The following is a 27,030-nucleotide window of genomic DNA, read 5'->3' as shown; positions in this document are numbered from 1 at the left end:
TCGTTTTTTTTAATGTTAAGTTGTAATATTGTTTTAATTTTAATAAAGTGTGTTTGTTTAAATTGAATTGGGTTTTAAAAAAAATTATAAATTAAATTGAATGAATAGTAATTAAGAGACGGTATAGAGACGGTTAAGAGACAGAGCGTTGCAGGTTCCGTCTCTTAGTTAAGAGATGGAGGAAAAAAGGACAGTGGGGCCCTCAAATAGTGCTCAAATAGTAGTTAAGAGACGGTTTAAGAGACGGTATAGAGACAGCGTTGTGGATGGCCTAAGTCAAATGACAAATCAACTTTTTGGCAAGTATAAATAATTGTACTTTATTTGTTGTTATACTCTTGGATTTTTATTACGTTAATTGAAAATACAAAAATATAATTACCATACTTTGTATTAGGAGTTTAATTTTGGAGTTGATATAGTGTAGTGGTTAAGCTCCTGCTCCAAGAATTAGATATTTTCAATAGAATATGATGTAAGGAATTACAGTATCATAAGATAAATATTTTACCATATTTAAAATGACTAGTCAAATAATGTACTCCTAGTAGTAATATTTTTCAAAATTAGTGCAAAAATGTAATTGCCAAGTGTAGTTACTGACTGAGTTAGTCAAATGAATTGGTGTGGTATTCAAAATTTAATTTTGCCAGGGTTACATTCGGGAAGAAGTATTTAAAATTCGAATTTATTTACTTAATTTAAAAGATTGAGTTATGACGACAGGCGGGTCTTGAAATGACACAAACTCATTCCAAATACTATTAAAATACGGGAAAACTTATAAAAAACAATAATAATAAAAAAAATAATAATAATAAAATAAAAGAGAGATTGTAAATCACATCTAATTTTCAAGAAGAGGAATGATAATACTAGTGATGAAATATGTGGCGAGGCAGATTTGATGAGGCGTGCAGCGTTTGTTCAAAAACAAATTTTGATTTTAAAGCAAGCAACAAATTGATGGAGTACTATACATCTGTCACAGTCTGCACGATTTATCACTTTACACTTGTTTGACCTCATCTTTATTAGAGCATCTCTAGTGGACGGACATCCCACTAGGACATCCACTAGAACATCCCAAAAACACCTCCTGCCACGTCATTAGGACTTTCCATCCCACTGCCACGTCACTAGGACATCCCCTCCTATGTCCGCCCTTCCCACTAGGACATCCCGCAATAAAAAAAAATCATACATTTACAAATAAAACAATTTACATTTACGGAAATAAAATTTGACGTCAACCCCTCCGAGTCCAAACCTCATACATTATTCGAAAAAATTACGGGAAAAATTAACAACTTCATCGGAAAAATTAACGACTTCATCGGAAAAAACATACATGATTCGAAAAAAAAAATTGCATACTAATAAAAAAAAACTTCATACATTATCACGTCAACCCCTCCGAGTCCAAACCTCTTCGATGATATCCTGCTGAAGTCGAACATGGGCATCTGTTTGCCGCATGTCGGCAAATGCACGCAGCCGCGCGACCTCTCCATGAGGTACCCCCATATTCACATTCGCGGTGGCCACGCCGTGACTTGGACCTGCACCCGCATCATCTTCGTTGGTCCACTGAGTCAGTTCCGCAGCTTCACTTTCGACAATCATGTTGTGCATTATGATACATGCATACATGATATCGCCGATGTTGGGAATATACCACTGCCGTGCAGGACCCTTCACAACCGCCCACCGACTCTAGAGCACACCAAATGCCCGCTCCACATCCTTGCGCGCTGCTTCCTGACGGCTCGCAAAGTATGTCTTCTTTTGTCCGAGCGGATGCTTGATTGACTCCACAAAGACGGGTCAGTTTGGGTATATCCAATCCGCCAAATAGTACCCCATATTATGCTGGTTGCCGTTGGCGACGAAACTGATGGCGGGACCAACGCCATTGCACTGAGCGTTGAACAGGGGCGACGACTGGAGAACGTTGATGTCGTTGTTGGACCCGACGACTCCAAAATAAGCATGCCATATCCACAACCGGTAGTCAGCTACAGCTTCAAGGATCATCGTGGGATGCTTGGCTTTGAAGCCGGTAGTGTACATCCCCTTCCAGGCGGCGGGGCAGTTCTTCCACTCCCAATGCATACAATCTATGCTGCCCAACATCCCAGGGAACCCGTGCACCGACCCATGCATATCTATCAGCATCTGGCAGTCTTCGGGGCTTGGACTCCGAAGATACCGCTCCCCGAATATCGCTCTCACGCCCGCGCAAAAATTCTGCAGACACTCGACGGTTGTCGACTCGCCAATGTGGAGGTACTCGTCAAACATGTCGGCCGCGCCTCCATACGCCAGTTGTCTGATTGCGACAGTGCACTTCTGCAAGGGTGTGAGTCCGGGTTTGCCAGCTGCATCATCTCTGATCCTAAAATACTGGTATCTTCTCTCTAAAGCACCCACGATGTGCAGAAACAGCGGACGATGCATCCTAAAGCGTCGCCGGAATAAGGCTTCCCCAAAACGCGGTTGCGGAGCGAAGTAGTCCGCATACAACCGAATATGTGCAGCAATGTGGTCACGGGGTACTTGAGTTCGACGATGGATCGGCCGAGGTACCGCCGCCTGATGCCGCCGCTGCAACCTCTGTTGTAGCAGCCTCTCTATCGCACCTTCAACAACGACCTCCAACTCATTCTCGCTATCACTTTCACTAGACATTCTAGATATACTTGAAATTAGAGATGTAGAGAGAGTAACTTGTTAACACAAGTGGTGCGAATGAAATAAAATTCGACGAGCCGTATATATAGAGTTTAAAAAAAAAAATTTAAAAACGGGACGTCCGACCGGACGTCGGACTGGACGCCACAATGGCGGACGTCCGCCCGCCCGTCGCGCCGACGTCCGAGGACACCCGACGTCCTCACGGGACGTCCGTATCCGACCCTAAACGCCACAATGGCGGACGTCCCGGTCGCCCGTCGCGACGTCCGACCGGATGTCCGACCGGAAGTCCGCCATTGAAGATGCTCTTAGAGTATCCGTTTTCACTTTATATAAGTATAATCAATTTCAAATCTGTTTGATTATTCTATGGCTTCAACTCTTTACATAGACCTAGATCTTTTCACTATAATTTATACATCTTCTTGGTATTTAATTGCTAAATAACTGTTACCGTAGAACAGGGTATATTGTTTAATAGAGGAATGATATGCTTACATACCTCCTTATGTGAGCTTCTTAAGTGAGCATCACTCTCGTTTGAGAATGTATAACGTTGTTTGTTTCGATTTATATATATATAGTTTAATTCTATGACATTAAAAAATGTTATTGACATTTTTAATTTTACAAAATTCATAAAATTCTAAGTTCGATTTGCTCGTTTTCTTAATTTATGCTAAATATAGGAAAACGAACAAATCGAGATTTGATTTTTATGAATTTTGTGTAATTAAAAATTTTAATAACATTTTTTAATGTATTAGAATTAAATTAAATATATAAATCGAAACGAATAACATTATACGTGTGTCAAACGAGAGTGATGCTCACATAAAGAGCTCACATAAGGTGTGTAGCATATCATTTCTCTTGTTTAATAGTATATATGCATACATAAGAAAATTGTTAAATTGTCAAAATTTTATGAATAAATTACAATAGAAAATTTCTCAATTATTCCACCCTTCCTTTTTCAGCAAATTATGTGCTTATGTGGCACTCGGTTTAAAACATGTGGAAAACCTCCGTTTCGAATTTAATTGGATATTCTCATTTTGCCTAATGATGTTTATTCACGTGTTTTACAATCTACTGCCACGTCTATATGTAATTCACCATAAAAGGGAGGGACGAGGTAATAGAAAAAATATCAACTTTTACAATTCATATTACAAATTATGATAGTTGATAAGTATGGAGCGGACCAGAATTCGACAATCTTTCGTTATTTATTGGGCAATTTTTCCAAGATTGATTAGGGGGGAGAAATTTAAAAATAGGTCTCAATTCACTTACCTTTTGAAATATGAGATTAAATTAGTTAACCTTTCAAAATATGAGATCGAAGCATGCTAATTTTTTAGAATAAGATTTTTTTAGCTTTTTTCTTCTTCTTGTTCTTATTGTTTCCCTCACAAAATATATGAATGGACCAAACTATCCATTTGAGAATTATATTTAAAATCACTTAACGTCTTTTATGCTTCATAATTCTTGTCTTCCATAGTTCCATTGATTGCAGCCACACATAACCACCAAACTTAATATTCAGATCAAGTGAACTGAATTCCTAGAGCAAAATAAAAATATATATTGATGATTTAGGTAGCTCCCATCAATAGCCATCAAAACATCATCAAAACATCAATTCAGCTCAAATTCAAAATTGAACAGCCCATAGCGCCGACTCCTTTGTAATACCAAATTTACCACCATCGGAGCTAAGTAAAACCTCATCGATCTAATCTACAGCACCGATCAACTAAAATTTGTAAAAAATCAAACAGTTAAGCACTGATTCTCACATCAAAAGGAGAAATGAACCTAAAAGAACTCACGATAGAACAAAAAAAAGCTTTTTTGGGAATAATTAAATAACCAAAGTTGGTCCCATGTCCTAAAAAGTAAAAACCTTTATGATAAACACCACTTGGACTACTCCCTCCGTTCCATATTACTTGGGGCGTTTCTTTTCGGCCACAGATTTAAGAAAGTTATGTTTAGTGAATTAAATAAAGTAGATGAGAGAATAAAATAAAAGAAAGAAGGGAGAGTAAAGTAAAAGAAATAATAAAGTATGTGAGATTAGATATTTTGTTTTAGTCAAAAAAGAAAATGACTCAAGTAACTTAGGACAATCCAAAAATGAATATAGACTCAAGTAACATGGGATGGAGGGAGTATCATATTTAAAAGTTCCAAAAACATTAACACGTTTTTACCTAATTAATAAGTAAAATAATTAACCAAAGCATATTATCTAAACTAAAAGCTAATACTAGTTTAAACATAAGTTAACAATAAATTTTTTACGGAATCGTTAAATATGAATTAAATAGACTTTTTGTGTACAAATATACAATCACGTAGAATACAACCTAAACATTTTCTAAGAGAAGTTGGAATTGGAACGGAATTCCACCTAAATACATAAGCATCAAAGCCAAAACTCCATTCATCAGCCAACTACTTGTTTGATATGGGGAAACCGATCTGCCCAAGAATCATATCCTGCATCCACATCCATAATTTCAGTCCCACAGATAGGATGCATCGACAACGGAGGCTTACCCTAACATTACATTATTACATACCTGAGGTGACTATCTCATACAGATCCGCCTCTGAGTTCCCGTCACTGGACATCATATCCTGTAGCGCCATAACAAGATATCAAAAGAAAAGAGGTGGGATGAAAACCATAAGATCTTCTTGTACAGATGATCATTCATCTCAGAAAATCAACAAATGAATGACCAAATGATTGAATAATCCATCTTACATGGATGACCTAAATAATGTAATCACTACCTGGCCGTGGGTTTCCAAACTTCTCTTCATGAGCAGGGAAAGAGCAATGAGGTCATCGTCATTGAATTCTGGATAGCGCAAAAGAGTTTCCTCGGAAGTTGAATCAATTATTAACGAGCATATGCTAGATGCCATCATAATCATAGATACATCACTTGTGTTCGCTGCAAAATCATGACAGAATCCTATAAATTTCGGAGTGAACAAGATAATGGAAGGAATAAGTAAAGCACGTGGATAAGCTAGAGTCCGTGCATTAGTGTAGCACACAGTTTGTTTGAAATTTGTAAAGACAGTTCAAAACATCATGATACATGATTGCTAAATATCCACAAGAGTGCATTTAGTTTAAAACTGTTGATTAGCCTTGATCTAAAACATGTATTGTTTCTCCCCTTGCCCTATTTCATTTTTTCTGTTTTCTCGCTCTTACGTCCAATTCCATCAATATGGACTATACATATCTGGTTTTACAAGGAAATCAAAACTAAGATGCGAATTTGATCAATTGGAGACGTCATTTCAACTATCTTATAGCATAAAATACATCACCGTTTAAGATATTATGGTAAAAAAAAGACATCACTGTCAAGATATTATAGTAAAAAAGTTACCTGTCCAGCGAACCAATGCTTGCAGAAGCTTGACAGAACAAGAATTCTCCAGGGTAAAATGAAATTGCTCTCTCTAATTATGGCAAAAATTAAAAAGTTACTCCATTTACTTTGATTTCTTTGAGTTCAATAAAGAAGTATAGAACATGTTATACCTTTAACAGAAAATTCATGATTGTATCGCATGCCAACAATATGGTACCAATATTGTCAACACTTGAATCACTTGAATCAATCAGAGAAATAAGGAAACCAACAACCTGCCACGTGGATAGGTAAAAGAATTTCAGAAGTAATGCTGATTGTGATTTGTAGTAAACAAGAGGAAATTCAACTGGAATATATATAATTGAAGCATTGTCTTACAGCTCCAAATGTTCCAGCAGAGGCAAACAGTTTACATCCGTCATTCTCCATTGTGATTTGACACAGCATAGGAAGCAAAAAGGAGATAGACTGAAAAGGACTGGCATTTGAAAACACAATAATAGGTCAGTCAATATAATGTAGAGAGGCTGAAGCGAATTAATTTATGTAATAGTAGTACAAGGTAGGTCAAACCTAGATTCTTCATCCCCTTCAACTGACAACATATAACCAAGAAGGTCCTTAACCTTCTCATTGCATGCAGGAGGTGCTTCTGCCAGATAGCTGGTACGACAGTGCAATTATTAGAGTAGAAATGAAAGATTCCAACACCAAAAATATTATCAGTTTAACCAAATTCAGGCACACTACTGAAAGTAGGGAAAGATAAAAAAATGGAAGTAAAGATACCTTCCAACTACTCTAACAGAAGCTAAAAGGTCATTCCCTTTTCTATCTCCATGATCCTGCGAACACAAAATTACTATTAAACAGGGAACAGAATTGATTTTAACTTAAATGCTTTTTCAAAAAGATAACCTTGCCTTTGCATCTTGCAAATAATCAAGGACCACTCCAATTGTCTCATTGAGCCCACCAATCATCTTCATCAAAGTGCTGTCATTAATTATTGGAGCTGAGTTTGATTCTGCAAACACTTTTCACTGCAGATAAATGTCAAAAGAACTAACAGTTTCTTCTTTTAGATGGAATGTAAAAAAAAACCATTGCTGAGTCACAATCACAATAGGTAAACATATTCTCTGAGTTCTCTGCACCGATCTTTCTTTTGTTCAAGTGATGAGCTTAATGTATTTCACAATTTTGTGGTGCCAGAAACCAAGTGTGAATGAGTTCTCTTGGATAATCCATCACTACCTCTGTTCAGTAATTTATTTACATCTCTATATATCTGCCTTATATGCATTTGTAATATATAGTATAGAGAGAAAGAGAAGCAGCAGCAGGTCAAGATCAGAAGTCTTAGAAATTATATTGTTACATACCTTCATTTTCCCCCAATTTTGACATAAGTTTGATAATCCTTTCAACCAAAGAGAAGGCAACACTGAGATTCCTTAGTGTTCCAAGAAAGGTTTCAGAATCTGGAGGAGAATTTTTAGAGGCTTCATATTTCAGGTATGCCAGCTCATTTACGAGAACAGCAATCTCAACCCTAGATGACTCCAAAATAAGTAGTATGCATCTGGAAGAGGATAGGACAGGTATAAATTACAATATCTTAAAAGAATAGAATAAAATTAAAAGCCACTTTCACAACTAACCGTTCAGCAGGGAAAGAACTATGCCCATCAGGCAAGTTAGTTGGTCCAATTAGCCAATCCTCGCCAACAATCGATATGGCATGCTGAGCAACAACAAGAGCACGAAGTTTCTCAGCAGGACCTGAAGATAAGAGAGTCCGAAAAGATAAGCCTCAAAAACTGTTATCAGCAGATATGCTGCTTTGCACCTGGTTTGATATATATAATGGTTTTCAAGTAGAAATCAGATTTCAACTATAGCATCTAACTTACTCATAAAATGTGTTTTTATGTGAACGTACCTACTCGATTCTGTAAAACATCCATAACACCAATACGGAGATTATCTGACCAATCATCACTTTTTAGTGACTGTAGCGCTGAAAATAACACTCCCTGAAATCAAAATAAATCCATTCAAAGGCTGCAGTTGTTCATAGCTGATAGAGAAAACAATCAAAGCATACACTTAATATATAACTAATGGGAGATGCTTTTGGTCATATTGGCAATCAAGAATATAAAGTTCACTATAAGGTAAACAGAACTTCCATACTGAGTAACTTGAAGAGAGTAGAGCAGAAAGGAGGTGCAGCGCTTCAAATTTTAAAGCATTGTGTAGCCGGGCAAATTGTCTTGCTATTGCAGACACCTGGAACATACAGGAGACAGGTCTATATTTAGATAAAAATAATTCAAAGTTCAAACTTAAGTATCATCTGAAGAAACATCAGAGGAATATCCAGGAGAGCAAAGAAATACCATCTTTGATAGCTCCGTTGGGTGCTCTAAGTAAACATTTTCTGCAGGCAGCTTGCTTATGATGAACTGAACAAGTTTCATGGCGAGCTCCATCACATGGGAACCTGCAACACACTTAGCATCAGACAACCTGAAAAACCTAACGTTTACCTCTACATATTGATCGGTATCTGGCTGTAGGTAAGCATTGCAACTAACGGCATTTGCTTTTCTATCCATGCCAATATCACAAAACCAAGATGTTAAATGGCTAAATCACTGAAAGTGTATGAAATGTCCCTCCAATTAGTTTATGAGGTTTAACAAATAAAATTCATTCACAAAAGATCCAAACTGATTACCATCTGGCAAAGCATGCATATGAGAAGCCAAAACATTCATCCCTCCTGATCTATAGAAAGTCATAGCTCCATCCTCCTGAGCAGTAGTTACCAGAAATAGAAATTCAAAGCATTGTTCGGTGAGAGACAAATTAGATCTGCAGTTCAAGAAAAGAGCAATTAGAAGCAACCACGCAAATACACTCCCTAGAACTACAAAGAGCAGTACACAGAGCAAACAATGGCGCAGAGAAGCATATACTCCAAATTATAAGCCATAGCTTAGAAACTTCATCGCGATCAACTTGCAAGAGGAAATTAAGTGATACTAACTCAGGCACTCACGCAACGAAACGAACTAGTTTATACATAATCCAATAAAAGAACACTGAAATGCTATGAATTAGAAGATGGAATCGTCAATACCATGTTGTTATATCCCAAAAGGCAATGACAGTGATAAGTGATTATCGATTGCATTCAGAAAATAACTGATTAGCAATGACACCAAATGGAAAAGGAAAATGAGAAAATAGCAATAAATTACATACTGATTGGGCATAAGCTCCAAAACAAGGGGGATTTTGGAGAGCATTTCATCAGTAGCAGCAAGCTCGAGGAGCCGGGCAAACGAAGCGAGAATCGTGACAGAGAGCTGCAGGTAAGCATGGCGGTCGGCATTATCAATATTAGCTCCGCCGCCTCCTTTCCCCATTCCTGCGGCAAAAACTGAATTGAGAAAAAAAGGAAGGTAATTGAAACAAAGGCAGAAGCGGGGCGGTAGAGAGACAGATACCGGTGAGCAAGAGGCGGTGGAGGAAAGTAGAACCGACGGCGCTGTAGACAGAGAGGATTGTAGGTTTGTCGTTTTTGTCGAAGAATTTGGTGACGAGAAGAAGGCCAGCTAGCCGTTGAGAATCGGTGTTTCCTTTCAATAGTCTCATCACATCTTCCAGTGACGGAGAATGAGTCGGAGATGGAGACGGCGATGCTTGTAGAGAAGAAGTGGAGGTTTGTTGCTCCATCGTCACAGACTCGCAATTCGCAGCAAAATTAGGCGCGACGTCTGCTCAAAGTTGCAGAGAGAGAGAGAGAGTTGAGGTTTGATTCCGGTTAATTCCAGAGAGAATGGAAACAACTTAATGGGCTTTCTTTTCGCAAATCAAACCCAATTTATCGAAGCCCAATTAGGAATCATAGTTTAGTAGCGCCTTTTACTCCTTTTTGTGTAAAATATCAAATCTATATAAGATCACAAATTTTCAATCTTTTTTCCTTTTATTTAGTCCCGTATTTAACTTTGACCTAATTGGGCTTGGATAATAGTTGTGTTCCACATTTATAACAATTTATCTTCCAAAATAAGCCCAGCACCTAAATCCTTAGAACATTTGGGCTTCTTAACTAAATCTCAGTTATAAATAATTCTAAATTAATCCTACTGGCATTTGTCAACTATTTAAATTTTCTACTTAATTTTAGTTTATTAATTTAACTGAATCAACAGATTTTCAATTATGTTAAAAAACACTCACTATTTTAATGGATCGTGTAATGGTACTTAATTGGTCATTATATGTTAGGGTTAGTTAGATCTTTTGTAATCGGTCGGTTGATCTTGTAAATTTGACCAACTCACTTATGTCTTACAAAAGAAGTCTCGGTTCTTCGTGAATCCTTGAAAGTGTGATTCTTTGGTCATTTTTCCATCTAGTTACAACTAAACACCTCTTATTATATTTCAATAATGAAGTAGAAGAAGAATACAGAGATTGAGGCATCAATCGATCACAATCCACACTAATCACATTTAAATTAATAATCTGCTGCATTTTACACTAGACATGCTGAGCATCTAGCCTCACCTGCTACTTGGTATGGACCAATACAAAATATACAAACAAAATAGCAACTAGTTTGCATTGCTACAAGTCTACACTTTACAAACATCTGCTATTGAGATTAATAACACTGGTATTTTTAAGAGAAAGAGGCATATCCAAAACCAAGCTTCCAATTCCAAAGGGAAAAAAAATAATGAAGCTGTAGTAAAAATGATCTCTTTGCACTGCGCATGATTCTCCACATCTTAAACCCTATAGATAAGCATGTGAAAATCAGTATAACATCCTATGATAAGATGTTATCAAACAATAATAATCTAGCTACCTTTTGCGCTTGGATTTCAATGCAGTGGAAGAAGAAGAAGAAGAAGCATTGCCATTGGTGTGCCAGTTCCTCTTCCTTTGATTGATAAACCAGTTATTTATCTGCTTCAGCTGCAGACCTGTTTCTTCCACCAATTTCACCTTATCCACTTCCTGTAAAATCATCATCAATTAACCCATATATATCTATCTATGTATATCAATGTGCATATATATGCATAACATACAGTGGGATATGGCCATTTAGAATGTGATTGCCACCAGGCTTTCAACACAGAGGTTGTATCGCCAGGAAGTTTTCCTGCACGTCTCTTGCGCAGAATTTCCTCCCTAATGTCTACAATCTTGTCCTTGTAGCCCTGTTCCATAAGCCAAGATTAATTTAGATTTGATGATGATGATGATGATGATGAAGTATAAGCATACATTCTTGAGGTCATGCTTAAGTTCTTGGCGCACGTGCTCCATGAGTGATCTTTCGGTCTCTGTTGGAATTAGAGGGCCGAAGCCGGTGTTGCCATTGTCATCTTCAAAGAGGTTTACATCACTCTCAACCTGCTCATCGTCGTCGTCATCAGACATTGTAGCCCCTGTCCCTTCTCCAGGCGAAACCCCTGCATTTTGCACCAATTCGACTTCTTGATTAATTTTAACTAACATTGAGTAATCATCTAAATTGGGAGTAATTACCAGTTACGCTTTGCAAGGACTGCTCGATCTCCCAGCACGCCATAACCGCCTCCATCGCATGAACACGCACATGCTGCTGCAGTTGATCTTTGAAGGAACATAGCAGCACCACATAATGCGTCTACATCATCAATTTCAGAGGTGATTAGGGTATCCACTATAACGCCAGCGGGGGCGACGACGGGGCGGCCTATAGTGGGTGGGACGTTCGATCGGCGAAACCGGGGGCGAGGATGCGCCGGTCCGGGGCGGGGCTATAGGCGGGGCTATCTATAGTGGCGCGCCGGCCGCCCCCTTGAATTTTTTTTTTTTAGAATTTTCGACAATTTTTTGAGAGATGAAGGGAGAGGGAAGAAGGAATAAAGATTTTTTTTAATACACGTTTTTTTGTTATAATTGATCATAAAATTTCGGGACTATTGGAAGTGTCCACCATAGTGGCGGAAACAAATTTTTGGGACGGTGGATAAAAAAGGGATGGGGCTATTGGAGTGTCCGCCTTATAGTGGTTATAGTAACCCTAGGCGCCCAATTTCGGAACAAATTATGAATAAGATGGACTCACCATGAACTGATCGAGCTCTTTATCGTCGGCGCCATGGCCGGCGGCGGAGTATTTATCGAAGACTTGCTGCGACTGCGCGAGCTGTGCGTCGATCCTCGGCAGCTGATCCACCGGCGTCGCGATGCGCAGGCATGCCACGTGCGCCGACAGGAGCTGCTCATACAGCGGGTGAGACAATATCTCCGCCTTGTGTTGCCAGTTCGCCTCTCCTTCGCTTCTGCCGTTGCTATTATTGTTATACTCCGCCGCCGGCATCGAGTCGCCGGAAACCTCGCTCATATTCCGCTGCAGAATTGACCGGGAAAGCCACTGATTGCTGGTGGCCGGCGAGGATGAGGTCTGCAGATTCAGGAAATTGGCGTCGGGGAAGTGATTAGGCTGGCGGAGAATAGCGCTGTTCAGCCAGCTCGCGGGGCGGTGGTGGTGCTCGGTCGCCGGCTTACCGTCGGGGAGGATATTCCGGAGAACAGAGGAATTGTCCGGTAAACGATCGTCGCCGAAATGGCGGAGAGCCATTTCTTGCGATAAATGGTCCATCTTCGATCAAATCGAGAGAATTTGATTTGATGAAGAAGATGAAAGTGAGATGGTGTAGAGGAAATGGAAACAGCGCGCGCTCTATCTCTGTCTATATCTCTAGATGTGCGAATACGAGAGTGAAAGCTAGAGTCTTTTACTAGAAGAAGAAAAAACAAATTTTCACTCACAGATTTGAAAAAAGAAAGGTGGTTGGGGTTGCTAGCTAATTAATCATATGGTATAATAATAGTTTTAGATTTAGTTGGGTAATTCTTTTCCGCACAGAAACTACGAAACGAGTGGTAAAAAGAATAAAGTAGAAAAGATGAACAGTCAACAAAAGGGAGGTGAGAGTAATTAGGAAGACAGCGACGCCACCTAATAGCGGATGTGTCGAGTCAATGTGATCGTGGACCACAACAAACAGGGACCAGAAACAGCAAAACCAATCGCGGTCCGGCTCGGGCGGCTCTACATGCATGTGGTCCATTTGTAAGGTAAAAATTGCATGATTTAATAATCTACATTCCTTCTTACAATGGTGATTATTAAAGGTAAAATAATGAGACAAAATTAAGGAGAGAGTAAAGAGGAGAAGTGGTCCCTGCACAAAGGAAAAACTGAATTGAACAAATACCAATCAATGTGATGAGAATGGTCCCCCCCCTATGATTTAGGAACTTGAATGCCATATTGGAAAAACAATATCGAAAAGAGCCTAAAACAACCTCAAGAGGTGGACACCCACCAACATCCACCACCACTGTTTCATATCCCATTTTACCTTATCTCACTCATCTATATACAAACCGGATAAGACAGTAGTGCCGTGCCTCCTCTATACTAGAGATAAAATTGATTCCTTATTTTATCAACTATATAGTTGCAACTTTGTCTCTTTATCATGACGTGATACAACCAGAAACGCTGCGGTATCAACGTGCTTTTAATTTGAATCTATACTTTTTAATGAAATTTGACAACAACGCATGCTAAGATAAATGGTACAGTTGTCGAACATCAGGATCGCCGGGTAGAAGAACGGGCCTCTAACTAATCTCCTCCGTCATTCCGTTACAACCGTTGGTCCTCTCTCGCCTCGTCCAGTCGAGACCATATCTGGTTTTCCATGTATCAGTAAATTACTAGATTCTCCAAATAAATTAATCCGACTAACTATTAGTCCGTCGCTTTCATCACAGCCTCAAAACAGAAAAAAGGGGGAAAGTTAAACAAACAGGATAGGGACATGGGCGTGACGCACTGCGCGTGATCCTGGTTAATAGTATATTATTGTAGTTAGAAATCAATGGATGCTTGGATTGCAACTATTTTTAACTGTGGTCAATACTATTTTATTATACCAATACTAATTATTCTTAATTTTGAAGAACACACATAGCATAAATAAACAGAGAGTGGAATGTCTTACTGAGATATTCAGCAATGAACGAGTGTATAGAGTGCAGCAGGAACGGCAACAGCGGATAGCGATGGTGATTGCCCCATTTCCGTTGAAAATGGTTCCAACGCCCTGCACTTTCATTTCTTACTCCGTCAATCTTATACATATCTGCGATCCATATATTCCTGGACGAAAAAGGAGGAGTTCCGAGTGAGGGAAAGAAGGATGCATGTTGCCATGTTGTTATTGGGAAGATTTGGGAGGATAAGATGATGACCAGTTTTTACTAGATTGTGGTGTTGATGGATGGACCACCACTGGTGCCATCCCTGCAAACAGGAGTGGTTCCCTCCCTTTATTTCTACATTCTTTGACCACCCCCTCGCTCTAACCTCAAGATTCCAAGCAGACAAACATGAGTGGTTAATGTAGTCTTGCATTCCATTATTTTCTACGCTCTGTCAACTCCACTATCTACTACAGTAACAAAGGAATGTCGGTAATCAAAAAGTTCCCAACATCAAAACCCCATTCATAGTTTCAATTAACTGAGCTAGTATTACTTTAGTCAGTTTGCCTATGACTTCCTCTACCATCTCTCCAAGTAGAGGAGGTTCCTAGCTCCAAATTCCAGCCAACTAGCTCCAGCTGGCCGACGACCTAATCTTTAGCAGTCACATGTTGGTCAAAACATAATTCAGTTATTTACGATGAAAAGAAAACAGGTGTATACATAGCGGGCTACTACAATGAAAGCATATCTTCTGAACGGGCCTCCGCAATCTTGATTCCTTGAAGACACTTTGGTTGCAAAACAAATTGTTTATACATGTACAGAGCAGAGCAGAGCAGGCATGGCAAAGCAAAAGAAGACGTGAAAAATAAACCAGAAAATAATAGGATAGCCAATGCATCACAAGAAGAAAATCAAGGAGGTGGCTTCTGATCTTCGGTTTTAAAACATACTGTACGCATCATCGTCGTTCGTCCCCATAAAACACAAAATGGCCATACCAAATATGAAAAATGATGAAAGCTCCATTGCTAATGCTCCCCAACCAATTACACCAGCATGCTTGAGAACAACTGGTATAGCAATGCTACCAACAATTGACGCACCAGTCATAAACTTAGTAGCATCTATCCAACTGTAACAGGGTCAAAATACAAAGTGTAAGCCCAGAAAAGTCTTTCGGAGGCAAGTAAAAGGTGAAAGAAGAGTAATATATACAATTGGATTGGACAGAAAACTTTACCCGCTACTTGATTCAGTATAAAGGGAAGAGGCGTTTGATCCAGCAAAAAAGAGTAAAGGCATCGGTAGAAGTACATACATTAAAACTGTGACAAAAAGAAAACGAAACATTACAGAAACACTCAGAACCTTGAACCTTCTAGTATCTTAAGAGAGAACACTCAGAAAATGCAGATACAGTTTAACACGTTATAAGTTCACCATAAACAGAGCCACCCCAATAGACATAGAGTTTTGGGGCTTCAATACGAGAAAATTGAAAATGACGAATCAAGAATCTAGCCTCCAAAAAAAAATCAAGAATCTAGCACACAAGATTAGGTGTAACAGTGTAAGAGAAGATCCACATGGATTTATGAGATTTGCTCTTGCGATCGCCTGCCAAATTTGTTCAGGTCATTTCAAATCGAGTCAAACTAACAAATATTTTGACAGCCCTTTTGTACAGAAACAGTTGTGAAATTCAGGATTTTTATATTATAGAAAGAAAGCTAGGAAGCCTCAAAATAATCACAGTCAATCCCAACCACCCAACCACCCAGGTTTGAGATGCAAGCAAGCTGAAAGAATTTTCAATAAAAAAACCTGACATCTGCTGGTGGTGTGGAAACATAGTTTCGTTGATAACTATACAATATTACCTCTCAGAAGGATGTTTTCAAGCCAGCTCTGACTTAACAAGAAAATTTTCAGGATGCCTTTCAAGACTTGTCAAAAATACAATCATATATGAATGCCAAAATTTTATCATTCTTGTGTTCTATGATATTATCTATTCTCTCTACTTCCCAGTTCCCACTCTTTTGTTCATCTCCCAGGGAATCTTATACCTAACGCCACCATTAGCCGATCACGGGTTCTGGTCAAAATCTCACAAATTAACAAACATCTATATATTTCCCGGACTAACAAAATTCAGATCACATGACTAAGCAACAAACAAGAAAGATCTGTATACACTAATTATGTCAGTCTCCAACAAAAACAAAAAATAGTCCTAAAAGATGGGTTGGATATCGAGCAGCAGTGCCATAAAAGCTGATGATTCTATAAGAAAAGCATATCCATAATATTTGAGCGAAGAAAAACTGAATAGAGATACCTGTCAACATTGGCCACCAATTATTGTACAAGGCACAAGCCTGGAGTGTTATCACACAATCAGAAAAGGTGGCTATAATATTTAACATGGCTAAATGGCCAAAGTCAAGTAGCCATTTACTTCAAATGCATAGTATGGAAGAGTACCAGTATTTGCAGTACAATCCCCCCTGAGACAAGAATTGCTAGCAAAGCAAGTTTCCCAGATTGCAAGCAAGATCTCACGTGATAAGGCAGGTCTGCCATCTTCCCCTTGCTTGCAGAAAGAAAGAGACTGAAATTTTAAGTGGATATTAAACCTATGATTTTGATACAAATTCCATATTACATAAGCATGTTCATTATAAATAAATGAATACACAAATAAATATGGATTACATAGATCGGCAATAAAATGTGTTCCAGCTAAAGGGATCATCTCGTGATATTTGCTCAAATATGTGCCACACTGCTTATCCACGAAACTAAGGAAGAGTCAGAAATACTTAAATTATGTTGCTGGTTGGAAGATTGATAAATAACAACCTTCTTGTTTCATCAACACCATGAGCTAGTTCTACTACTGCTACAAACATAACCCTTCTGAGCTCAAATTAACTTGTTCCCGAGAGTCAATAGATTGATAATTGAACTTCTACAACTCAGTGAACATTAACACATTACAAGTACATTATCAAACAAATACAAATGTTATGTTAGTGTCACCACAAGTTTTACTTTACCAGCTCTTTCTCACGTGGTGGAATACTACTATATTGATTACCTTTTCCCATAATACTGTTACTATATACATCTACCTAGCATAAGCCCTCAAGACCTCAAAATGCATGAGAAACCACCTAAATGCAATGAGATCTCAAATAAGCATTCAAATATAATAGCATCCTTCAGTTTTTACCAAATTTTTTTAGAGTACCAGCGATCAATTTCCAAATAGTTTATAATCTCAACATAGTTTCCGTGTAACAATATAGCATCACGCGATTCACGCATCTCTTATTCAGCATAAAGCTAAAATCCATATAATCAGAGAAGAACCAGAAACAGTGACCTTATATCGCAATTAGCCAATTAAACGGAAGCAGATGATGAAACTGCATAATAAATGGCTTAATGATAGGTTTTGGCTGAAGAACGTACCAGGCCGGGCAAGGACGAGTGGAGAGTTCGAATCAGCTGAAGCTAGCTGATGAGTTTAGCGAATTTGATCGATTGCTCCTATAAATCGTTGCAGAAGATTGAATCAACAGCAACGCGAATGATCGCGTATGGGTAATCAACACAAATATGGAATTTACAACAAAGCGAAGACGCACAGTAGTAGCAACATGATTGCAGAATGGGTTGGGGAGAAAGGGAGGGAGAGATTCGAGGGTTGGGTAATTTCGTAACACAATTTCGCGTGATATAATAATGTGGCAGTAATATTGGTAGGGACCATTAGTAACCGTTTCCGATTAAAATCTCTAGCGAACTCCTCACAAGATACAATTTCATTACATAATCGAAATTAAAATATACTGATAGTGTTAAAATGAATCCTTATTTTGTGTACATTTTTTTATCCATTATCTAAAAAATTTATAGCAAATTATATAAAAGTACATTTTTCATCCATTATTTATAACTAAACAATATGCATGCTCGCAAAAATCAAAATCAAAATATTGTATATTTATAGAGCAAAAAACATGTTTATGGTAATCAGGATACAAGTAAATTTTACATGAAGTTTTGCATAAATTTTTATTACTTAACGTAATTGTTTAGACTAAAAAAGTATTGTATGAGAAATAAAATACTACTCGAATTAATGTAATTGTTATCAGTTATCACTAATTAACGTAATTTGCATGAGGTATATGCCGTAGTGTTCCGAAAAGATGAGTGGAGTTTGGGGTGGGGTTTCATGGCAAATGCAGCCCTTTTATAGATGAATTTGGTATTACTATTTCATGGGTTTGTTGGCAAATTGAATGAGTTGAATAGATGTGACAATCGTGATATATATTATTGAAGATGAGATGGTTGATGCAGAGGAAATCCATTGTTTGGGGTAAATGAATACACCATCCATTGATTGGGTAAATGAATACACCTCTATGTGAGGGATCCAACTTACAATACTCAACGAAGGCGTCCATGGCTGCTCTCTGACCGGCGGATCAAAGGTAGAACAAAGGGGTATAGATGTACCCCAAAAGTTGTTCATTTATATACTATTACTGTTGAAAATTTTCATACAAAGGTGCGTTAGCAGAGTAGTTGCAAATAACTATGGCATAGTTAAGCCCATAGTTCTAATCCAATAAGGTTCGTTTTTAATTTTTTCTTTACTCTTCTCAAAACTCCATACATTTTCTCATTTTTTCTCTATTTCGGCTAGATATATTTACTCAAATATATCTAGAGTTGTCAATTGGGTCGGGCTGGGCTCATTAGTTGTGATGGGCTCCAATTGGACCATTTTGTAAATCTAGGTCTGGCCTAGGCCCAGGACCATCTGAAGCCCAGTCCATGCCCGGCCTAGGCCCGTGCTTATTAGAGGCCCACCTTCTGTAATTAGTTTTTTTATGTAATTAGGTGATTAATCACTAATAATAGTATATCTATCTATTTATGCATGCCTATTTTGTGCATGAGATAGGTTAATATTATCTATATCATTCCAATTTTTGGATGTCTCTGAATGGATTCAAACAGTAATAGTTTAATATCAACATAAGTGTCCAACCAAATCATGAATGCAACATTCAATCTTGACTATATCAGATTTTTTCATATATTTTTGTATCCAAAATGTAAAAAAGATGGTTCTGAAGTTTAACTTTAAGAATATTACGTATTCAAACCTTAATATACTTATAGTTTTAAAAATACAACATCAACTTATATGTCACCATCTATTAACAAAACTAACAATATTGGTTCTTTCTTTATTTATACACTTACTTTTAAATAAATAAAAAAACATGAAAAATGTTATTAATACAAAGTCAGTAAAACATAAAAATATAACAAAGGTCAACCCAGCCCAACCTGAGCCCACATGGCAAGTGGGCTTGGGCCGAGCCTAGTAAAATTAGAAAAGGCCCGGCCCTGCCCAGACATGGTTCTGGGCCAGACCGGGCTGGACCGACCCACTTAACAACTCTACTCTATATACATTAGAGTTCAAAATATGTTATTCTCTCTTTTTACTATTTTCTAGATAATTTATGACAATAATTATATTTTTATCTATATAAGAATTTTAAATATTTTATTGAATCATACTCCCTTCGTCCCATAAAAATATTTACACTTTCTATTTTTATCCGTCCCATAAAAATATGAGCGTTTTTATTTATGGAAAATTATCTCAATCTATTATCCATATACATCAAGTTATTTACCACATATATCATCATTAAAGCACTAATAATAATGTGTGTCCCGCTATCCACTAACATTATTTTGACTATTCTTTTTCTTTTCTCTCTTACTTTATCAATTTTATCTTAATTCTCGTGATATATCATATTCCCATATTTTTATGAGACGGATGGAGTATTATATAAATATCTTCTAAATATCTTCTAAATATCTTGTTATCGAGTTATTTGTACCTATAAGATTTTCAAATGTTTTAGCTTTTGAGTAGTTAGTATTTCTTTTCCTTTCTATTTTTCGAATTAACTTTGCTTAAATAATTATATTTTCTTCTAAAGTAGTATTTTATTTGTTGTTAAATATTATTATTATTATTATTAGTAGATAAGATATTCACTTCGAGGCGCACTATGATCAATAAGTGAAATTCTGTAAAAAAATGAAAGCAAATCTCAGCCCTTGGATCCTTAGATTGGATGTTTGTGATAATAATATCTGCGCTACATTATTAGACTAAAAAACGTTACATTATTAGCCGAACTACATTATTAGACTAAAACATGTTACATTATTAGCCGAGCTACATTATTAGATGACATGTGACATTAATATAATAGTTACATCACAAGATCTAATGACTGAGATTTGCTTTGATTTTTGACCGAATGTCACTTATTGATTTGATCACGTCCCTATTTACTACTACCTCTGTCTCAGCTAAGATGACACATTTTTTTCGCACTTGTTTTGAAAAAATGATGATAACTAGTTAAAATAGAGAAAAAATAAAGTAAAGTAGAGAATATTGTAGAAGACACTATCTTCTGTATATTATTATCTTTTTTACTTTATTTTATCTCCACTTTAACTATTTATTATCATTTTTCTAAAACACGTGAAAAAAAGAAACGTGTCATCTTAGCTGGGACGGGGGAGTAATAAAATGCTCATAACTAACAAATGAAAGAAAAATAATTGGTCGAATATTTAGTCACAAATCACTTTAATTAAACATCGTACCCCATATAAAAATTTCTGGATCCACCACTACATGCTCTCATTTGCCAAATTTCTCCATTTATTCTTCGCCAATTTTGGCTTATTAGAGCACTCACAGTGGTATGGCCTATCTCTTTTTTTCTCTTATTTCCATGTCAGCATTTTACTAACAGGGCCTATCTTAGGGCTTGTCCCACTTCCCATTTCATTTCTACATCATCACTATTGTGTTTTAATTTTTTTGCACTTCTATATTTCATATGTTATCAAATAAATCTATCAATATGTAAAAGATCAGTTTTGAGGGCATTTTAGGTAGATCAGATATGTTTTTAGGGATATTTGGGTAGCTAAGAAATGTTAATGCCATTAAAAAAATATTGTAACATTCATGCAAATCTCATAATAGCTAGAGATGTTAATGCCATTAAAAAAATGTAACAGTAGTATTACAAAAACCGAAACAAACCTTATATAATTGAAATTATCAATATGTAAAAAACGAGTTTTGAGGGCATTTTAGGTAGATCAGATATGTTTTTTAGGGATATTTGGGTAGCTAAAAAATGTTAATGCCATTAAGAAAATAGTGTTAACATTCATGCAAATCTCATAATCCTCATAATAGCTAGAGATGTTAATGCCATTAAAAAAAATATAACAGTAGTATTACAAAAACCGAAACAAACCTCATATAATTGAAATTATTCTCCACTAATTAAATACTCCCTTCGTCCCTAAAAAATATACACTTTGGATTCAGCATGTGTTTTAATACAAAATGGGTAAAATAAGAGAGGTAGAGAGAAAAAGTAATAAAAATATTGTTAGTGGAAAATGAGTCTCGCCTCATTTGAGAAAAAAAAGAGTTTCCAAAATTAGAAAATGCATATTCTTGTGGGATGGACTAAAAAGGAAAGAGTGCATATTCTTGTGGGGCGGAGAGAGTATTAAACTACAATATTTAAAGTTAATCAAAATGCCATTGAACATTTTTAACAAAAAAAACGTTACATGATGATGGATCAAAAGTAACAATTGGGCAAAATGAAACTCATAAGGTGGTTCACGTTCTACAAATTTAAGTCAATTTACATTGATATTTATTGATATTTATGGAGTGCAATAAATTGGTATACAATATAACAGCTACAATCTTCTATAAATATCACACTACTTTGTGAAGGTTATGAAAAAACCAACTCTCGACATAAAAAAAAATATTATTCAGGCATTGATATTGCTCATCGAGAAGCGAGGGACGAGAAGGTCAAGAGGGTCAGAGCGAATATAGTTAGCACCGTTCTAACTAGGCGCCTCCACACCGTCAAGAAGAAAAAGATGCACTATTAGTGAAGAACCGACATGTGATGGCTCAGAACGAGTGTGGTTGATTGGTTGTTTAGCCCATAAATTTTGACTACCGAAAAAAAATTAGAGAAAGAGACCGTAAGTGATGAAATTAAGGTACATACTGTTAAAAATATAGTATTATGTTTGTTATTTCTTTTTGCATGTAGTAGTATTATTGAGTTAAAGTCTAAAGTTGAAAGCCCACCTAAACGTTTTGATGCCAAATTAATTTGTTGTAATAGTAATATGTTTTGCATTATTATTATTATTATTATTATTATTATTATTATTATTATTATTATTATTATTATTATTATTATTATTTTTAAATTATTTGTCTACATTTATTGTATATCCATATCATTATTTACGTAATTATATTATTATCAATATTAATATAGTATAATTAACTACTTGCAAACTATAGCCGCATATAAGATTCGTGCATTGTACGGGTACTAGTTAAATTAAAATGCAAAAATAATATAATGTACAAATCTTCGTTGTATTACAATATTGAAAAAAAAAGATACAATGAGATGTGGTATCTATAGGAGAAAATATGGAAAAAAAGAAATTTTAAAAAAATAAAAAAGTAAGGGTCGATGATCAACCCTATCCCTGCAATGAAGGGCCTATCATAGGCCAAGGCCATGATATCGGGCATATGGCGTGAGGAGGGAGGGGCTGCTCATCGGCCCTTCTCTTGCAATGGTAAGCCGATGAGGGCCGATTCCATTGTGAGTGCTCTTAATGGATGAAATCCATCAGAAATTTGATAAACTTCATCCTTCTATCTATCTCCCCAAACCATGAATCCTATTTATTTATTGTTATTGAAAATGTCAAATATTTTATAAAAAATATTAATATTTTAACTTAAATGGTGGTTATATATATGCATATTAGATTTCCAACACTGTTCGAATATTAGATGTTGTTAAAGTGTGATTGCTCTATGTTAAAGATCCAAAACTGTTCTAACTTATTTCATTTTAAGTTTTTAGTTGTCTAATAAGATGTTTATATGTTATAGAATATGAGTACCCCACATCGGTTGTGTTACATCTAGCATAGTCTCTTGTACTATATGTATGTGACCTATGTTGAGTAATGACATACACCTTCCACTATTTTCTACTATGTATATATACTTTTCCACATATATCTATATTTTATTGTTCTACAATATATATATTTTAATTTTTAAAGTCCACATAATAATATTATTTCTCATTTCTATGTGAAAATTATCTGGCCGTGCGATGCACAAATGGTGACACTAGTTATTCTTAATTTCAGGGAAGTTGAACATGGGAAAGAATATCTTGTGAAGTGGAAGGACATAGACTTAAAAAATAGGAGTCCAAATTGTTTTCTTCATTGAAGCAATACTCTACAAGACATTGTGTCCTGCTCACCGGTGCTCCTCTTCCGGGAGGGTGATAACATCATGACAGAGGTATTACGAACCTAATGTGATTTTTTAAAGAAACAGAAGTTTTTCTATTGTTTCACACACCTCCATCTAATCTAAAATACTCTACAACTCCGAGTAATGCTATAGTTGTGCTGGTGCAATAATGTAAAGAAAGTGAGTGTTGCTAAATCTGATTATGCTGTTATATACCTTTTTAGTGCTTGGTCAAATAAGCAGATACACAACTAGAGATAACAATGGAGTGTCTGAAAAGTTTTTTAGAACCTAACTGATTTAGTCCTAGGTTTTTCTGAAAAAAGAACCTGGTGTGTGTATATATATGATGCGTGCGCGTACTTTGAATTCTTTTGTGCAACAAGGGTGAAAAAAGATAGATTCAAAATTTCTTGAAAACCAAAACTTTCAAAACCTTAGATTCAAAAGAAGTTTATCCAATACCAACAATTTTAGCTTCAAAATTATGTAATTAAACAATTTGGGATATGTCTTGCACAAATGAGTAAGAACTTACTTCAAAATATGATTACATGTTGGAAAGAAATTGCCAATAAACTCGTCATTCAAGCTCAATTGTGATGTGAGCTATGTTTCTGTCCTGCTCTGTTATACAGATACGACTACAGAATGGAATGTATACAAACGAGGGCCTCGGGCAGTGTTCGGAAGAAATCAACTGCATGATATTTTCTTTTGTTTGAGTATATCTAGAAGATTTTGTTTGAGTATATCTCTTTTGTTTGAGCTTGATAAGGATTAAGGATATAAATACCCAACCCAATAAGGTCAATCTCTAACCCACCTTGAAATCATCAGGTTTTTATCAGGTCCCAATCAATTAACTTCTTGCCCGTTCGTGCGGTTATTGTGTCGTGCAAGAAAATATCAGTCATACCGTTAATGATAGTAAGTTACTAATATTTTATTTGACACGATATGATAACGATCAGAATATGATATTACATTATTAATTAACTTCGGCCCTTACCAACTACATTCGCCGTCTTCTCAACAATGGCCGTTTTTTGGGCCCAGCCAAGGCCTGGGTGGTAGCCGAAGCTTCGGCTCTCAAGCTGTCCCTATCGGAGGCGGCGGTACTGGCGGCTACGGCCCTCCCGGTGGGGGCCTTCGTATTGTAGCAGCCCCTCGGCGAGGAAGAGGGTGTATTTCATTAGCATAGACCACATATATTGTACAAGAGACTAAGCTAGACGTAACACAGCGATGTGGGATACTCATATTCTATATAACATATAAACATCTTATTGGACAACTAAAAAAAGATTATCCATGTACTGAAATTGCTCATCGAGAAGCGAGGGACAAGGAGTTTCAGAGCAAATATAGTTAGCACCGTTCCAACTAGGCGCCTCCACACTGTCAAGAAGAAAAAGATACACCATTGGTGAAAAACCGACGAGTGATGGCTCAGAACGAGTGTGGTTGATTGGTTGTTTAGCCCAGAAATTTTGACTACGTATATATTTTTAAAAATATACTCCCTTCGTTTCGGCTAAGATGACACATATAGAATATGAGTATCCCACATCGGCTGTGTTACATCTAGCTTAGTCTCTTGTACTATATATATGCGCCATATGTTGAGTAATGAAATACACCCTCTTCCTCGCCACGGGGCTGCCGCCAATACGGAGGGCCCCCACCGGGGGGCCGTAGCTACTAGCCGTCGCCTCTGACGGGGATAGCTTGAGAGCCGAAGCCTCGGCTCCCACCGAGGCCGTGGCTGGGCCCAAAAACGGCTATTGTTGAGGCGGCGGCGGCGGCTGGTAAGGGCCGAAAGCGGTGTGGCCGGTTGGCTGCGGCGAGGAAGAGGGTGCGTGATGGCGTCGCTGGAAGAAGCTCCGGCGCCGGCACTAGAAACCAAGACGGTGGATGAAATCAATCGGGCAGGGGATGGCTATCACTATTGTAGCGTGTGTCAGAAGGGAGTTAGTTCTATCAAACCCTAGTTCAGCCACATGCGGTCGCACCCGGACCTTCGGGTGGAAGGGCATGCATCCGCCGCTGGCGTGTAAGGCTTTTTTGAGGATAGGGGGAGTAAATAATATCCCGAACTTAAAGATTACTCGCTCCGTTCCATTTAAGATGACACGTTTTCCTATTAGTTTTTCTTAGATAAGATGACACATTTCTATTTTTGGAAATAATAAAGCAACTTTCTCTCTTCAATTAATTAACAAAACCATTTTGTTCTCTCCAATTGAACACACTAACTAATAACTCCTAAAATCTCGCACCGACCAAGAAATGTGTCATCATTGCTGAGATGGAGGGAGTATTTATTTGAACCCCAAACTATTGCTTTTGTACGGAAAATGTCATGCATCCATTTTTCCAGACCCCTAAGTCTTAATATAACTCGCCGGAAATGACTTCATTATTTGAGTAAGCACAAGTCGATGCCGATTTTATTATCTGCAAAAATGTTCGTTGTATCCCGCCAGCTATATGGTGTGCGTGTGTGTGCACGTGCATGTAGGGGAGGTATCCGCTACTGTACATTATTTTTTACCTATCATCATGTGGATTGGGCAACATCTTCCTTGGACTTGCATAAGTGAAGAGAGATGTCATGAAGGAGATTGCCCCCTAAAAGGAACTAATGCTTCATGTCGAATTGAGCAACATGCAAAAGAGTACTACTACAGATCAATCCTGACACGTATATACCAGATGCTAACTCGCAAAGGAGGTGCCCCGGTAAGATAAATCAATTCACTTATTAGTACTTCTTCATGTAAGTGATAACTTAACATGGTTAACACTTTTGCTTGCTACTCCATATAATGATATAATGGAGGCATTGATCTCTTTGTGGTTCCACTTCAATTGATGCTTGAAAGAAGTTATTTTATCATCACACGTTAATGACATGATATTTATTCTAGGCACAATTACCTATCTTGTTCATAAAAAATAAACTAGTTTTACTATTTTGGACCGTCAACCAAAATTAGACCTGTTAAGAATATTAGTATTTTGTCCCACATCGGTGATGTGACATAGCCTAGCTTAGTCTCTTGTACTATATATATGTGGCCTGTGTTGAGTAATAAAATACACCAAATACACTACTACTTTCTCTACTATGTCTATATACTTTTCGGCTTATATCTATATTTTACTGTTCTACAAGACCAATTCTAAATATGGAAAGTTTTGCTCTATATGGTCTGTTGTGTCATGTTTTCATGGTGGGAAATTCTGGCTACTATATTAAAAAGGTGGAGATTCCGTACATCATCCGGATTACTGATGACAATATCCTGGATATAATATTTTCTGATATGCTGATAATAGAATAGC

General features: G+C 37.1%; 3 protein-coding genes across 7 annotated transcripts; all 3 read right to left on the bottom strand.

Moving 5' to 3' along the window:
• Positions 1–4,994: 4,994 nt before the first annotated feature.
• LOC121782981 (neurochondrin-like) lies at positions 4,995–9,977 on the bottom strand. 2 transcript variants are annotated; one of them, XM_042180996.1, is made up of 17 exons: positions 9,635–9,977; positions 9,390–9,555; positions 8,860–8,996; positions 8,519–8,622; positions 8,313–8,408; positions 8,059–8,152; positions 7,778–7,898; positions 7,499–7,698; positions 7,037–7,149; positions 6,903–6,958; positions 6,687–6,776; positions 6,492–6,591; positions 6,281–6,385; positions 6,126–6,198; positions 5,512–5,675; positions 5,295–5,352; positions 4,995–5,211 (listed from the first exon to the last, which is right to left on the bottom strand). In XM_042180996.1, the coding sequence occupies exons 1-17, from the start codon at positions 9,861–9,863 to the stop codon at positions 5,159–5,161; spliced, it is 1,959 nt and encodes a 652-aa protein (XP_042036930.1). In that variant the 5' UTR covers positions 9,864–9,977; the 3' UTR covers positions 4,995–5,158. The 2 variants fall into 2 exon arrangements, with proteins under 2 accessions (XP_042036930.1, XP_042036931.1); XM_042180997.1 differs by having other exon boundaries at positions 7,037–7,140.
• A 633-nt stretch (positions 9,978–10,610) lies between these two features.
• LOC121781304 (homeobox protein knotted-1-like 3) lies at positions 10,611–14,356 on the bottom strand. 3 transcript variants are annotated; one of them, XM_042179046.1, is made up of 7 exons: positions 14,213–14,356; positions 12,262–14,055; positions 11,697–11,817; positions 11,433–11,620; positions 11,234–11,365; positions 11,008–11,159; positions 10,611–10,934 (listed from the first exon to the last, which is right to left on the bottom strand). In XM_042179046.1, exons 2-7 carry the CDS (start codon positions 12,796–12,798, stop codon positions 10,928–10,930), a joined length of 1,137 nt encoding a protein of 378 aa, XP_042034980.1. In that variant the 5' UTR covers positions 12,799–14,055; positions 14,213–14,356; the 3' UTR covers positions 10,611–10,927. The 3 variants fall into 3 exon arrangements, with proteins under 3 accessions (XP_042034980.1, XP_042034981.1, XP_042034982.1); XM_042179047.1 differs by having other exon boundaries at positions 12,262–13,899; positions 14,213–14,351; XM_042179048.1 differs by having other exon boundaries at positions 12,262–12,937; positions 14,213–14,322.
• Positions 14,357–14,943: 587 nt separating this feature from the next.
• Positions 14,944–17,937, bottom strand: LOC121781305 (vacuolar protein sorting-associated protein 55 homolog). Of its 2 annotated transcripts, none has more exons than XM_042179049.1 (5): positions 17,682–17,937; positions 16,689–16,815; positions 16,543–16,582; positions 15,442–15,526; positions 14,944–15,333 (listed from the first exon to the last, which is right to left on the bottom strand). In XM_042179049.1, exons 2-5 carry the CDS (start codon positions 16,785–16,787, stop codon positions 15,141–15,143), a joined length of 417 nt encoding a protein of 138 aa, XP_042034983.1. In that variant the 5' UTR covers positions 16,788–16,815; positions 17,682–17,937; the 3' UTR covers positions 14,944–15,140. The 2 variants fall into 2 exon arrangements, with proteins under 2 accessions (XP_042034983.1, XP_042034984.1); XM_042179050.1 differs by having other exon boundaries at positions 16,689–16,797.
• Between the last annotated feature and the right edge of the window lie 9,093 nt (positions 17,938–27,030).

Source organism: Salvia splendens, chromosome 20 (genome assembly GCF_004379255.2).
Source record: "Salvia splendens isolate huo1 chromosome 20, SspV2, whole genome shotgun sequence".
Lineage (NCBI taxonomy): Eukaryota > Viridiplantae > Streptophyta > Magnoliopsida > Lamiales > Lamiaceae > Salvia > Salvia splendens.
This window is presented reverse-complemented; position numbering and strand designations above follow the sequence as displayed.